At 40.3% G+C, this 15,470-nt stretch overlaps 1 protein-coding gene across 2 annotated transcripts in view; it reads right to left on the reverse strand.

Moving 5' to 3' along the window:
* The window catches only part of fgd6 (FYVE, RhoGEF and PH domain containing 6), a 28,960-nt gene that overhangs the window by 12,004 nt on the left and 1,486 nt on the right, over window positions 1-15,470 (reverse strand). The window contains exons 2-6 of one of the 2 annotated variants that reach the window (XM_055006733.1): window positions 12,786-14,778; window positions 5,861-5,972; window positions 4,449-4,513; window positions 3,494-3,524; window positions 1,489-1,640 (exon numbers count right to left, since the gene is read on the reverse strand). In XM_055006733.1, the coding sequence (XP_054862708.1) occupies window positions 1,489-1,640; window positions 3,494-3,524; window positions 4,449-4,513; window positions 5,861-5,972; window positions 12,786-14,778 (2,353 nt within the window). Of the gene's footprint in view, window positions 1-1,488; window positions 1,641-3,493; window positions 3,525-4,448; window positions 4,517-5,860; window positions 5,973-12,785; window positions 14,779-15,470 lie in introns of both variants that reach the window. The other variant, XM_023274180.3, reaches the window with a different exon arrangement.

The following is a 15,470-nucleotide window of genomic DNA, read 5'->3' on the forward strand; positions in this document are numbered from 1 at the left end:
GCACAACAACAACAACAGACATCCTCACAGTTCAAGGACAAACAGCGAGGAGGAGGGAAAAGAGACGAGTCCAGACAACAGGGACTGATGGAAGACAGGAGATAGAAGTCGTATCTGCCTTCTATAGTCACTGGTAAACTGAGATCTCAGGATGGAAGTCGGATGGATGAGCTAACGGTGGGGAAACACAAGGTGCCACATTATCAGGAAGGAAGGTTTCTGAATGGACAATCCAGTGGGGTTTTTAGCTGTATTTAAACTAGGAATTAGTCTGGATGTCTCAACCTCTGCTGTAGTCACTTTGACAATACAGTTTTTAAAATTCTGTCCTCACACTTTATGGAAGTGCAATACTAAAGTGCTGCAATACACTTTAAACTAATACTCAAATTTTTAATTTTACATCTTAACAGCCTTTTTTCTTGAAAGTTGTGGCAGTCATTACTGCTGGCAGCGACATTATTTTACTTCTTAATTGACTTTTTTAATTCAAAACATTTGGTAAAGTAGGATTCTTTTTGCACTGACATGAAAGAGGAAGTTAGAACTTTGTATAAATGAAAACTGTAATTAGAGGAGGACGATATTGAACCAGGATACAGACGTGCAAAATCAAACACTTGACATTTTTATTTTATTTTTTGAAATTTGTTTTGGGGTATTTTTATATTATTATACTGGAGAAAAACAGGATGTACAGGGGAGAGAGTCAAGGAGTGACGCCGCAATTATCAAGCCAGCTGGGATTCCAACCAGGGACTCTGAACACTTCACTACTCAGAGTCGCCACTAAAAATCTAACTTTTAATCCTCCTGTTGTCCTCATTTACAGGCACCAAAAAATATTGTTTCCTTGTCTGAAAAAAATCTGCAAAAAAATTCCCCAAATTTCTGAAAATTTGCAAAACCTTCAGGAAGAAAATTCCAATAATTCCTTAAAAGTTTCCCTGTAAGTATTATTTATAAAAAATTCTCCAAATTTGGCAAGAAAATTCTTTTAAATATTTTCAAAAAATGAGTAAAAATCTTCCAAAAAAATCCTAGAAATATCTAAAGTGATTTAAAACTGAATGTTATTGAATGCGCCTCTCTGTATTTTTGTGTTCTAATCTATAGGCGTCAAACGGTGCAGGTTTAGAACAAAGGTTAGGGGCTGTTTCTGGTCCAGAGCTGGAATAAAGATGCTCACAGGGTCTAAGGATCAGACTGATTCCTGGGTAGGTTTTCGGTAGGTCAGACCAGGAAGAATCTGGGGTACCAATAAAATCACAATGTGAGGGGAAACCTCTATAAACAGTGATCATTTTTGACAGTTAAGTCAATATTTGTGCAAAATTTCTGTCACAGAAATAGAAAATGCTCTTAAAGATGCATTTTTACATTGAATTGAAGTTACTTTTTATTGTTGAATACAAGCTTTTTAATTTTTCCCCTTATGATTATTGTGCGTGTGTGTGTGTGTGTGTGTGTGTGTGTGTGTGTGTGTACCAGTGTGCCACTCTCTCCTCCAGCTCTCTCTGCAGGTCTCTGTTCAGCTGGTACAGCTGAGGCAGGTAATACAGGATCTGGCTGAGGATCCTCTCATCCACCACCGGCTTCCCATTCTGACGGGTTGCCTTGGCGACGGCATCCCTAAAGTCCTGAGGAGACACATGGGGGTTAATGCTGACGCTGCCTCTCACACACACACACACACACACACACACACACACACACACACACACACACACACACACACACACACACACACACACACACACACACACACACACACACAGTGGGTGGGGTGACCAGGTGCTGTGCTGCAGCTGAACAGGAACACCTGGTTATCACCTCATTAACTGGCCCTCCTCTTCCCCCTCCTCCACCTCCTCCTCCACCTCTTTCTCTTCCTCCTCCTCCACCTCTTCCTCCTCCACCTCCTCCTCCACCTCTTTCTCTTCCTCCTCCTCCACCTCTTCCACCTCCACCTCCTCCTCCACCTCTTTCTCTTCCTCCTCCTCCACCTCTTCCTCCTCCACCTCCTCCTCCACCTCTTTCTCTTCCTCCTCCTCCACCTCTTCCTCCTCCACCTCCTCCTCCTCAGCACATATTTCACACCCAGCTGAGTCAGGACTTCAGCTTTGTGCCAACACACACATCCACCTGGAAGGAAGCAGGGAGGCCACGCAGGATCCCGACGTCCTGTTAACTCGTGTTTTTTAACTCTTTCTCGTATGTACAGCCGTCACTCAAATGTTCTCTAAGAGCAGCAACGATTAACCGATTAACTGTCAGCTAAATACATAATAAACCACCAGCTATTTTAATAATCGCTTCATCTGTTTGAGTGTTTTTTCAGGAAGGAAAAGTCTGATTAAACCAGATTAAACCAGGTGAGTCCAACATAGAATATAGAATATTCTTTATTGTCACTATACAATGTATAACGAGATTGCAGAGCTTCTCCTTTACAGTGCAAGGAAATCTTAAAGGTAGTGCAAAAACAATCTATTTACATATATACATATATGCAGCCCGTTGGCCAAAAGCAGTCCTCCAGAGGGTCCAATCCGGCCCTCAAAGTGTAAAAATGACAGACAAGACATTAACTGCAGATTGTAAATTAGTAAAACTATAAATTTAAAATCATTTCTAGACCATGACAAGTTGTTCTGATCAGAAAGTAAAATACTAGATTGTTCTTTTATCATTTTGTGTTTCCTTTTTGTTCTTAAGGCTGCTATGTAAAAAAAAAGCTATTATTATTATTATTATTATTATTATTATTATTATTATTATTAATAATAATAATAATAATAATAATAATAATAATAATAATAATAATAATAATAATAATAATAATAATAATAATAATAATAATAATAATAATAAATATATCATTAATCCTCGTGTCGTCCTGCGGGTCAAACTGACCCGTTTTAAAGTTTGAAAATGTGGGGGGGAAAAAAAAAATTCACAGTGAAAGCTTCCACATTTTCAAGCTTTTTGAACATGTTTTGGTGGAAAGAAAGAAATGTTTAAAAACAAGTTTCTTTAAGAACATTCAGAAAAAAAATCAACCAAAATCCAGCGAATTTCGCTGGACTTTGGTTGATTTTTTTCTCAATGTTCTTAAAGAAAATATTTGAATTTTTACTGATATATATGTAATCACTGCAGATATTTTTAGGAATTTTTTTGGAAGATTTTTATTCTTTTTTGAAAATATAAAATTTTTATTTCTTGCCAAATTTGGGGATTTTTTTTTTAAATAAAACTTTTAAGGGAAACTTTTAAAAAATTTTCTTCCTGAGGATTTTTTTTTGCTAAATTTTTTTCAGATGAAGGAACAGTATTTTTTGCTGCCCGTAAATGAGGAAAATAGGAGGGTTAAGGTCGCGGCTTTGATCGTACACAACGTCGGGACTAAAACATACAGCTCCATTTGTTATGCTGGGCACTCGCTCTGTTCAAACAAATCATGAAAAAGAAGTCTTGAATGGACACTTACTATGTGTAGAAGCTTCAGGACGTCCACAAACCTGAATAAAAAAACAAAAACAGAAGTGCGTCAGTCAGACTAACAGATGTTTTAACCCTCGTGTCGTCCTGCGGGTCAAATTGACCCGTTTTACAGTTTGAAAATGTGGAAAAAAAATATATTTTCACTGTGAAATTTCTGTTTTTCAACATTTTTCAACATGTTAAAAAAAATATTTCTTTAAAAACATTCACAAAAAAATCAACCAAAATCCAGCGAATTTCACTGGATTTTGGTTGATTTTTTTTGTGAATGTTTTTAAAGAAAATATCAGAAGTTTTAGTGATATATATGGAATCACTTTAGACATTTTTGGGATTTTTTGGAAGATTTTTAATCATTTTTTGAAAATATTTACAAGAATTTTCTTGCCAAATTTGGGGGATTTTTTTTAAATAAAACTTTTAAGGGAAACTTTTAAGGAATTATTGGAATTTTTTCCTGACATTTGGGGAATTTTTTTGCTGAACTTTTGGATTTTTTTCGGACAAGGAAACAATATTTTTTGGTGCCCATAAATGAAGACAACAGGAGCAGGAGGGTTAAAAACATTCACATAAAAATCAACCACAATCCAGTGAAATTCACTGACTTTTAGTGAATGTTTTTTCAAGAAAATATCAGAAGTTTTACTGATATATATATATGTAATCGCTTCAGATATTTTTAGGATTTTTTTGAACATTTTTAGTCATTTTTTTGAAAATATTTACAAGAATTTTCTTGCCAAATTTGGGGATTTTTTAAATACAATTTTTAAGGGAAAATTTGAAGGAATTATTGGAATTTTCTTCGTGAAGGTTCTGCAAATTTTCTGAAATCTGGGGATTTTTTTTGCTATTATAACACTATTTTTTGGTGCCTGTAAATGAGGACAACAGGAGGGTTAAACACAGATGCTTCAGTTCATCATTAGAGCACTCACACTTTCTCCGAGCTCATGATCTCCTGGGCGATGTGCACCACCTTCTTCCTCTTCATCTCGTCCTCCTGTTGAAAGAACACAAACTGTCAGACGACCTCAGAGACACTGGAACAAGACGACAACAGTCCGGCGTTCACTCACAGGCTCGCTGCAGATCACCATGGTCAGACAACAGGCCTGAAAACAGCAGCAACCTTCCCTCCTTAGCCTCCTCTCCTCTTTCTGATGGAGTGTGTTGCTGAATGGTAATGGGGCGGTCTCTCACTGACTTAATTTGGACAGCGGCCTTGGCCCCCGGCTGACTGCAATGCCCCCCGGTCCTATCGGAGCCTGTGTTTGCGATACCCCGGAGCTTTGAGAGGCATCAGACAGGCGCTGACAGTATCATGGAGAGGGTCACGCAGGACGGAGAAAGAAAAAAACAGCTCATTGAGGGAGCTATTCCTGAAGCTGGAGGCCTTCTGTGTTTGCTCACCATCCCCCTCTCTTCAACACACACTCTCCTGGACAGCAGCGACAGGCAGAGAACACGCTTGGCGGCCGGTTTGGTGACCAGCAGCGATACGAGGCGTCCGGTGTGACAGCAAACGCTCCGTCACATTCATACGCTGACATCATGTTCGAAAAGCGCCGTGTCATTTTTCCATTGCTCTGTAATAATTCTGCAGCATTTTCCACAAATGGGAATAGAAGCGTTCCCATTAACCCTGTAAACCCACTGCTGCAAAAATACATCAGCTTATGTGCAATTTTTAGTTTTATTCATTTTTTTCTATATTTGGGTTTATATATTTGGGGGGGGGGGTTATTTTTGCTCATTTATTTCTATATTTGAGTTTATATATACCTATATATATTTTGTTTGTTTTTTTGCTCATTTGTTTGCTTTTTTCCTATATTTGGGTTTATATATATATTTAGTGTATTTTGGCTCATTTTTCTCTATGTTAGGGTCTTACAGGGTTAAGACGGTGGTATCCAGGTCGTAGGGGGAGGGATGAGTGTTGCAAGATGATTAATGAATATTGATTTTTTCTTACAGTAGCCTGAGTGAAGGTTCAATAAACCAGCAGAGAACCAGATAAAGTCTCACTCATTCATCATAGAGGGTCACTACAATATGTTGAGCTGTTTTTACAATTTGACCCATGTTGGTCGGTGTTTCACCCTGTTCCCACCGTTTTATTATATATTGTCATTTTGTGTCTCAGTTTTGTCATTTTGTGTCTCGTTGTCATTTTGTGTCTCAGTTTTGTCGTTTTGTGTCTCGGTCTTGTTGTATATTTGTCATTTTGTGACTTTATTTCTAATAAAAAATGACTGGATATCACTAAAATGTTTCATTTCAGTTTTACGTCAAACGTAGTTGCTTCATGAGTTCAGAGGGAGTCAGTAGATTGCTTTGTAACTACCTGTCTGTCTGCCTCGTCCAGGTGCTCCTTACTGGAGGTGGAGCTGTTGTCCTCCTCGTCCGAGCTGTGGATGTCCTCCTCCTCGGAGTGGACGTCCTGCCCCAGCCAGCCGCTGCTCGGCCAAAACACAGAAACCACACATTCAGCAGGACGGAGAGAGACGGCGTGACAGTCAGAGAAAGATGAAACGGTAGCAGAACTTTACAGGGGATGTTTAAATCTGGTGAAACAGCAGCAGGGCAGGGCTCAGAAAAACCTCCCTGGATAAATAAAGATTAAACCAGACTTGTGCAACGTGGGGGACATGATAGACTGAACAAACAGTAGTTCTTCCCAACAGAACTATGTGAGTCACACTCATTCAGTACAGTGGAAAACATCGATGACTGCATTTTGACAACATGTGAGGAAGCCTGAAAAAAAATCTCTGGATGGACCAATTAGGTCTGGGTTGTCCAACATGCGGCCCGCGGGCCAAAAGCGGTCCTCCAGAGGGTCCAATCCGGCCCTCAAAGTGTAAAAATTCTAGAGAAGACATTAACTGCAGATTGGAAATTAGTAAAACTATAAATTTAAAATAGTTTCTAGACCATGACAAGTTGTTTTGATCATTAAGTGAAATACTAGATTGTTCTTTTGTTGTTTTGTGTCTCATTTTTTGTAATATTTTGTTTCTTGTTTTTTTGCTGTTTTGTGTCTCATTTTTGTTGTTTTGTGTTTTTTTGTCTCACTTGAGTTGTTTGGCTACTTTTTTGTCACTTTGTAACTTTTTTGTCTCATTTTTTGTCTTTTTTGTTTTGTTTCGTGTTGTTTGTCCCATTTTTTGTCGTTTTGTGTCTCATTTTTGTCGTTTTGTCTTTCTCGTTTTTGCTATATTTTGTCTTGTTTTTTTGTCTGGCTTTTGTCGTTTATCTCACGTTTTTGTCATTTTGTTTCTCGTTTTTGTCGTTTTGTGTTTCCTTTTAGTCTCATTTGTGTTTTTTGTCTTATTTTTGTCATTTTGTGTTTCCTTTTTGTTGTTTCGTGTGTCATTTTTGTCTCGCTTGTGTTTTTTGTCTGTTTTTCTGTCATTTTGTGTCTTATTGTTGTAATATTTTGTCTTTCTAAAGAACTGTGACTAAATGTTGTGTTCCTTTGTAGACACTCTGTGATCTGGAAGTTGTAATGTGTAAATGATAAACTAAGACTGAATGTTGCCTAAATTGAACTTATTTTTCTTAACAAATTTCAGGTTGTTCATAATGATTTGTAAAAAGATAATTCCTTAAATGTGAATATTTTCAGAATGTACTTTTTTGCACTAAAACAGAGGAAACATTAGGAGTTGAAGTTATTTACAGGTTATTATGCTGTGATTTTACTGGTCACTGGAGATCAGATTGGACTGAATGTGGAACTGAACTGAGATGAGTTTGACACCCCTGGTCTAGGGAGAGATACTGGGAGACACGAACTGCAGTATCCACAAAAAATAAAACACCCACTACTATTAAAAAGAGAAACAAAAGAAAAGCTAAACAGTGGAGGCGTCACAGATGGAGTGGACGGAGTCAGAGGAATGGAAACAAATGTTAGTGAAATGCTTCAGTTAAACTCCTCTTTAAAACAAAAAAGAGGCTGTAATCTACCTAAAAATACAGACTGAAGGATTACAGTCGTCTAATTTATCTGCTCTGATAACCACTTGCTTGTTTCAGTCATGTTTACAAGTGAAAACGTAACTTTTTGCTTACTATGCTTTGAAATTTGAACAGCAGTTTCATTCTGTTTCAGTCTGAGGGACTTTTGAAGTCCATGGGATATATCTTGGATACATTTTTATTAAAAGTTAAAAAAAAAACTAATGTTTTTTATGTTCATTATGATCATGTCTTTACAAATTCCATAATTATTTATTATGGAAACAATCACTTATTAATAAAAAATGGCTGGATATCACTAAAATGTCAACTAAAAAACCACCTGAATTTAATACCAACCACCTTCTAATGAGCTAAACAATAATAAAATGAGCTGATTCAAAAATAGTTTGATTGCGTTCATTTTATTAAGTTGAGATAATCATGACAGATATTTCTTTTTTGGCAATATATCAAATTTTATTTTGTCATTTTGTGTCTCGGTTTTGTCATTTTGTATCTCGATTTTGTTGTTGTCTGTCTCCTTTTTGTCATTTTGTGTCTCGTTTTTGTCGTTTTGTGTCACGGTCCTGTCATTGTGTCTCGTTTTTGTTGCTTTCTGTCTCATTTTTGTCATTTTGTGTCTCGGTTTTGTAACTTTGTGTCTCGTTTTTGTCGTTTTGTGTAGCAGATTGATAAAGCTACAGTGTTTGAAAAGGGCTACGTAAACAAAAATATTTTTTTAAAAAAGCCAGAGAAACAATCAGAATGTGTTGTGGTGTATTTGAATCCTGATAAGGTTTTGGGTAAGGCCTATACAGAGGATTTTCTGACCCAGAGACTTTTCAAACCTGTATTTCTACACCTATCATGTGTGCTGCTGGCAGGGAAACCACATGCTGGCTCGGGTCTCCTTCCAAACAGCCCAGTACAAGCAGCAACATGCGTTAGAGTGTCACTAATGTTTTGATCTGGAGAATTAAGCCGTCTGATTTCACAGACTGATGGACTGAGATTGCAGAACAGGAGGAATTAAAGTCTCTGCCGTCTATTTCTACACGTCGTCCTTTCACCAGGAGGGAGATGCTCAGAATATTTCCCACTTTTCCTTTCACTCTTATCAGCCCACTCTCTCCACTTCCTTGTTTTTCTGATGCGCCTCTTTCACCCAAATCCCGACAAACAGTCGCGCTTCCTCGGTGTCTTTCTTCCGTATGCTTTCTCTACAGTGGAGCTCTCCAGTGCACTGGGCCAGGCACAGAGCGCCACTTGTTTACAGCCCCGGGGCTACTTACATAAACTCAATGATGCCTGGGAAACACCACACATTCACTCGCTGCCTCTCTCACACACACAGCCGGCCAACCGCTCTGCATACCAGACAGAATTAAGAAGCACGGCACATCTTAATTGTTTTAAACGAGTGGTTTCACACCTAACCTCATCACTGTAGAAGAAAAAGGAAAACATGCTGTTATGTTGGGAAAGTGACTTGGTGATGGGATGAAAGTTTCATAGGGATTTGTCCATTATGTCTTTGAAAGGCACATTATCTTTACAAAAAAATGCCAAAATATCACGAGAAACTGTAAAAACAGAAAGAGGTTCTGGTTTCAGGTCTAAAATCAACATGGCCGCCTATAACCAAACACCACATGACATTTTTACAGAAAGATTCTTCTAAATATTATATATACAATTGAGTAAAATTGAAATTGAAAGTTATTTCTAAAGATATTGTAGTAAACCTGTTGACATGCCATAAATCCACACTTGACTCACACACTACTTTATATTAAATAACTCAGAAAGCCTTGGAGTCTGGCCAGTCTTTTCTTCAGGAGGAAATGACATCATGTGGAGCAGGTCATGTGATCTGGAATTAACACACTTCCTGGAGAGGTGTTTTTGTAATGGGGAACTTAGATGAAAGTGATAAAAAAAAAAAATTGTTATTTTCCATATAAAATTTGATATATTGCCAAAAAGGAAATATCTGTCATGATTATCTCAACTTAATAAAAAGAACACAATCAAAACAATTTCTGAATAAACTCATTTTATTATTGTTTAGCTAATTAGAAGGTGGTTGTTATTAAATTCAGATGGTTATTTAGTTGATATTTTAGTGATTTCCTGTCACTTTTTATTAATGTGATTGTTTCCATAATAAATAATGATGGAATTTATAAAGACATGATCATAATGAACATAAAAGACCTTAGTTTTTTTTACTTTTAATAAAAATGTTTGCAGGATATATGCCATGGACTTCAAAATCCAATTAAAAATGAACATTTTTCAAAACTATTTCATTTTTTGTTCTATATCCTGCTATTTATTTGTGGTCAGTAACAGTCAATAATGTGATTTAATCTGTTTTTCCTGTCCGACTTGGAAAAAATACTATTTCTTTTTATTGTTTTTGGTCGGCACAACAGAACCAGAGACGTAAAATCCCTGTAATGATGTTCTGTGAGGCTGCAGACATCTTCTCAAACACAAGTCCTAAACCAATATCATCGCTGTCCTGCTTATGGACAGCGGCAGTTCTGTCTAAAAAAACAAACAAGAAACTATTGAACATATTTTGGTCAGAATCCAGATCTGGAGTGTAATAATGTAAGAAACCTGTTGAGTGCTGGAGGCTGGAGGGGTTCTGGTGATTTTCCCACAATAAATCACATTAAGTCACTGACAATAACTCTATCTCTGCCTCTTTCCCTTAAATACTGTATTCCACTAAGCTTCCTTTTATATCACACTCATCTTTTTTGCAAAACAGAACTTATTCGGTCGTTTATTCAGCATGAGAGCAAACCTGAATGCAGATTTTCTCACAGACACACAGCAGGAAAATGCAGTGATGAGGCTAAGAAGAGGCTAAACCCGGTGCGAGGGCGGGCAGGCGAGGAGGAGGAGGAGGCCAGTGGTTGCTGGAGGTTTATTTTCCCTGTTCTAGAGAGCAGTGCGGCGTTTCTGCGATTCTCAGACATTTCCTGCTCCGGCCACTGAAAATAACCCACAGGAAAACAGGCCGACCTGCTGCACATCAATGCTCCTTTCAAATGCGACGCCGGCTCTCAAAAGGACGACTTCTCTGGTAAATACGAGTCACCTGTAGCTACCTGTCGGTTCCCACACCGAAGCTACAGGTCACCTGGAGTTACAGGACAGCAGCTGGGGTTAACATCTGTACAGCAGGTCTGGATCTCAGCCCACATCAACCATAAGGCTCTTTTTCCTCACATACACAAACACAGAGACGCCATTGTTACCAGGAGAAAACTGTCTTTGCTCCAAACCTTTTCTCTCAAATAATAACCAATACATAACTTCAACTCCGAATGTTTCCTTTGTTTTAGTGCAAACTTGTACATTCTGAAAATGTTCACATTTAAGGAATTATCTTTTTGCAAAACATTATGAACAACCTGAAATTTCTGAAGAAAAATAAATTCAGTTTCAAAACACTCCGCCTCAGTTTATCATTTACACATTACAACTTCCAGTGTTTCAACAAAGGAACACAACATTTAGTCACAGGTATCTGGAACTGAATGATATAGTATTTTACTGTATGATCAAAACGACAAAAGTCAGACAAAAAAACAACAACAAAGAGACAAAAAATTTGACAAAAAAGCTACAAAACAACAAAGAAATGGACAAATGACAAAAACGAGACAAAATAAAATACACAAATGACACAAACAAGACCAAAAATGACAAAACTGAGAAACAAAACAACAAAAAAGTATACTAACAACACACCGGAAAAAAAAACACAAAACAGAAAAAACGATATAAAACATCGAATAAAGCAAAAAATAAAATGACAAAAATAAGACTAAAAACACAAGTGGGACAAAAAGGAAACACAAAACAACAAAAGTCAGATAAAAACAACACAAAAAACAACAAAAACAAGACACAAAGGGACAAAATAATGAACAAACGACACAATCAAGACATTAAGAAAGAGAGAAAACCAGACAAAAAACAACAAATGAAGCAAAACACAAAATGGCAAAAATAAGAAAAGAAACACAAGTGAGACAAAAAGGAAACACAAAAGGACAAAAGTCAGATAAAAACAAGACAAAAAACAAGAAAAACAAGACAAAATATTACAAAAATGAGACACAAAACGATAAAAGAACAATCTAGTATTTTACTTTATGATCCAAACAACTTGTCATGGTTTAGAAATTATTTTAAATTTATAGTTTTACTAATTTACAATCTGCAGTTAATGTCTTCTCTTTAATTTTTACACTTTGAGGGCTGGATTGGACCCTCTGGAGGACTGGTTTTGGCCCACGGGCCACATGTTGGACACCCCTGTCCTCGAGGCACTACCAAAACATTGCATCTTCTTTTAGTTTTTACAGTGCTCCTTGCTCATTCTGCTGTGTGCATGTGGAGCCTGAATGTCAACAAACTCAGTGTCTCATAAATAAACTTGAACACGAAAACTCCTCATTTCCAAGAACCCTTAAATCAGAGTAAACTCAGTTCTCCTGTAAATTAGGAGTTTAAAATGACAACTGTGCAAGTTTTCTTCACGCTGCCGTGTCGATGCTGAAACTATACATCATTAACAGTCCAAAGCCCGAAAATATTCACTTTACAGCATCTAGAACCAGGGGTGTCCAACATGTGGCCCGTGGGCCAAAAGCGGCCCTCCAGAGGCTCCAATCCGGCCCTCAAACTGTAAAAATTCCAGAGAAGACATTAACTGCAGATTGTAAATTAGTAAAACTATAAATTTAAAATAATTTCTAGACCATGACAAGTTGTTTTGATCATAAAGTAAAATACTAGATTGTTCTTTTATCATTTTTTGTCTCATTTTTGTGATTTTGTGTCTTGTTTTTGTCATTTTGTTCTGTGTTTTTATCATCTGGTCTTGTTCTTGTTGTTTTATGTCTTGTTTCTGTCATTTTGTGTCTTGCCTTTATCATTTTATGTCTTGTTTTTGTTGTTTTGTCGCTCATTTTTATCATTTTGTGTCTTGTTTTTGTCATTTTGTGCCTTGTTTCTGTCATTTTTTGTGTTGTTTTTGTCATTTTATGTTTTGTTTTCGTCTTCCCAGTATTGTTCAGTTCTTGTTGGAATCTTCTGCAAAATTTCAGAAGAAGTGAGTCATCACGTAGTAAAGAAAATAACTGGCAGATGGATCACCCTGCTGAGCATGTGGACGTCTTTCACCAGCAAAACTCAGAAATAAGAAGCCAGATTAACCAATAATAAAGCCCAAACAAAGTGCTAATAATGTCCTGGATAAATTCTGAGTGTCGTACCTCTCGTACTCGTGGTCGTGACAGCGTTGGTAGGGGTCCTGCACCTCGTAGATGTCTGAATCGTCTGCATCATGGGGCCAGCCGAGCCTGGCGCTGTGAAACGGCAGGTTCATGTACTCTGGGATCTCCTCGTACAGCGGCACGTTCTCGTACTCCACTGATCCCTCCACGCCTTCCCCGCAGATGTCCGCCTCCCCGATGCAGCTGCTGGGCCGCTCCAGGCTCCTCTGCCCCCCGGCGGACTCCACGCTGGTGCAGTCCAGAGACTGCCCTCCTTTGGCCAGCAGCTTCGGCAGCATCTTCACCGACAGCCGGAGCTCCAGCAGCTTCCGGAAGGAGAGGCTCCTCTTCTGAGGGTTGGCCCGGGTGGCCAGGTCGGCCGCGGAGAAGGACTGAGCCCTCTGTTTGCCCCCCAGCCCCGGGGCTCGGCTCTTGGGCGGCACGCTGCTCCTGGTGGGCATCTGTCTGCTGAAGAAGGTGACGCAGGGACGGGTGAAGCGCCAGGAGGTTTTCTCCTGAGGAGGGGCAGGAAGCTCCCTCATGGGGGTGTTGGCGTGTGGAGGGGCAGGAGGGCAGATGGAGGGAGGAGGAGGTGCTGGCAGGCTGTGTCTCTGAGGCTTCCTAGGCGGCGCTCTCGGTGATTGTTGATCCTCAGCAGAGAAGGCCTTCCTGCAGTGAGCCAGAGGAGGATGACAGCCTAGTTTGATCTGCTTTGGGAGGCTGTGGGTGATCGGGTAGCGCTCGAAGTCGCCGTAGCCGTCCTCCTCGTCCTCCTCGTCCTCCTCGTGCTCTGCCGCCCGCTGCTCCTCACCCTCCTTCTCGTAGTCTGGCTGTGAGAGCAGGTCTAAGGAGTGGGAGGCGTTTTTGTTCAGAACGGGGAACATGTGGACCGTCCTGTGGAGGCGAGGGGAGAGGGAGGTCTGTCGAGGAGGAGGGACGGGAGCATCGGTGTCTTCATCTCCCAAACATGAGTCCTGTGGAGACACAGCTTCATCACATGGGTCCTGCTGGAGCTCCTCGCTCTCTGGACTCAGCTTCACCTCAGCTTCCTGCACCTCCAGCCCTCGTTTCTGCTCCTCCGCCAGCTGATCCTGAGCAGCTCCCTCCACTCGATCCTGCCTCACCAGGGCCGGCTTTTTCAGCTTACGTGGGTGAGGGACTGGGAGAGGCTTACTGGGAGCGGCAGGGACCTGGAGATCAGGATGTAACCTGCTGATAGGATCGCTGCTGTCCACCTGAAAGCATTCCACAGGAGACTCAGGAGAAGTTGAAGGGACAGTGATGCTGCCTGCAACATCACAGGCTGGTTTAGAGTCTGCTGGGTCTGTGGTTTGGGCCTCTGTCGGTAAATCTGTGTTTGGAGCATCAGGCTCGGCGCTTTCCTGAAGATGAATCGTCTCGGAAATGTTCTGCTCCTCAGTCCTCTGTGCCTCCTTGTTTACCGATCCCCTGTCCTGGTGTCTCTGCCTCTGAGGTTTATCCCTGGGCTTTCTGCTAATCTGCCCACCATCGCCCTTATCTACTGCCACTCCCTCCTCATGGTTCTCTAACCTCTTCCCTGTAGAAATCCCGTTCTGCAGCGGCTCGTTGTGCAACTCGCCTCCGGTCTCGGCGGCGTTTCCATTTTCCAGAGGCTGGTCCTCGATCCCACAGGGGCAGGTGGGAATGATGTAATCCGATTCCCGCCTGCGAGTCTCTGATAAAATCCCGTTTCTGGAGTTGAGGAGAGCGAGGCTGTCGTCCAAAGCCTCCTGAGATAGGACGATGGATTCGGGGGGTTTGGGCGGCGGAGGGGAAACGGGGGGAGAGGAGGCCGTGGATCTGGGGAGGCATGGTTTGGGGGCGACAGCTGGCTTTTTGGCTCTCTTGAGGGTGGCAGGAGAAGGCTGGGGAGGCTGGGAGAGGAGACCCGGTTTGGGTGCGATGGGCGGGGGGGAGGGTTTGGCGGCGGCGGGGAGTTTAGGTTTGGGAGCTAATGGAGGCTTCTTCACACCTGCAATGTAGAAAAACAAGAAGAAGGAGGTTTAAAGACAAAAAACATCATTTACCCACATCTCCTTCCAAAGCAAGTTTCATCCCCCCCTCCGCAATTATAAGCCCAGACAGCTGCTAGAAGGAGTTAACACTGGGGCCAGGAGGTCAGTCTGAGGGTCAGAGGACACAAACTGAGGATTCCAGTAACGTGAGACATTCATTCAACAAAATAATGACAATAAAGCATCCGAATCCGCTGGTTATGTCTAGTTTGCTGCTTTGTTTGAGCCAACATACAGCATTTTAACTGCTAATTGAGTCGTAGCTGATCTTAAACTGGATTATTCAATTCAGATTCACAATTTAATTTGCTATTCTTGAAAGACCCTGGCATGTTTGGTATGTCTGCTCTAAAAGAAACAGCAGCGACACTGTACTCTGTATACCAGATATGCTAAATCTATGTGTTTTCTCTTATTGGTTCAACTTATTTGTCAGTAAATAAATCCACAGCTGCCCTTCTTGACTGCATTGTTGTGTGTGTCATGTGTGGGTGTCAGACTCTGCATTTCCTTCAAATAAGAAATTAAATTTGAAATTTAAGTGACACATTCTGCATCCCCTAAGGACACAACCTGATTAAATAAAGGTTCAAATAGGGAAAAAAAGAGTCTCCACGCTAATAAAACGCCGTGAATTAAGATTGTAGGC

Source organism: Amphiprion ocellaris, chromosome 21 (genome assembly GCF_022539595.1).
Source record: "Amphiprion ocellaris isolate individual 3 ecotype Okinawa chromosome 21, ASM2253959v1, whole genome shotgun sequence".
Lineage (NCBI taxonomy): Eukaryota > Metazoa > Chordata > Actinopteri > Pomacentridae > Amphiprion > Amphiprion ocellaris.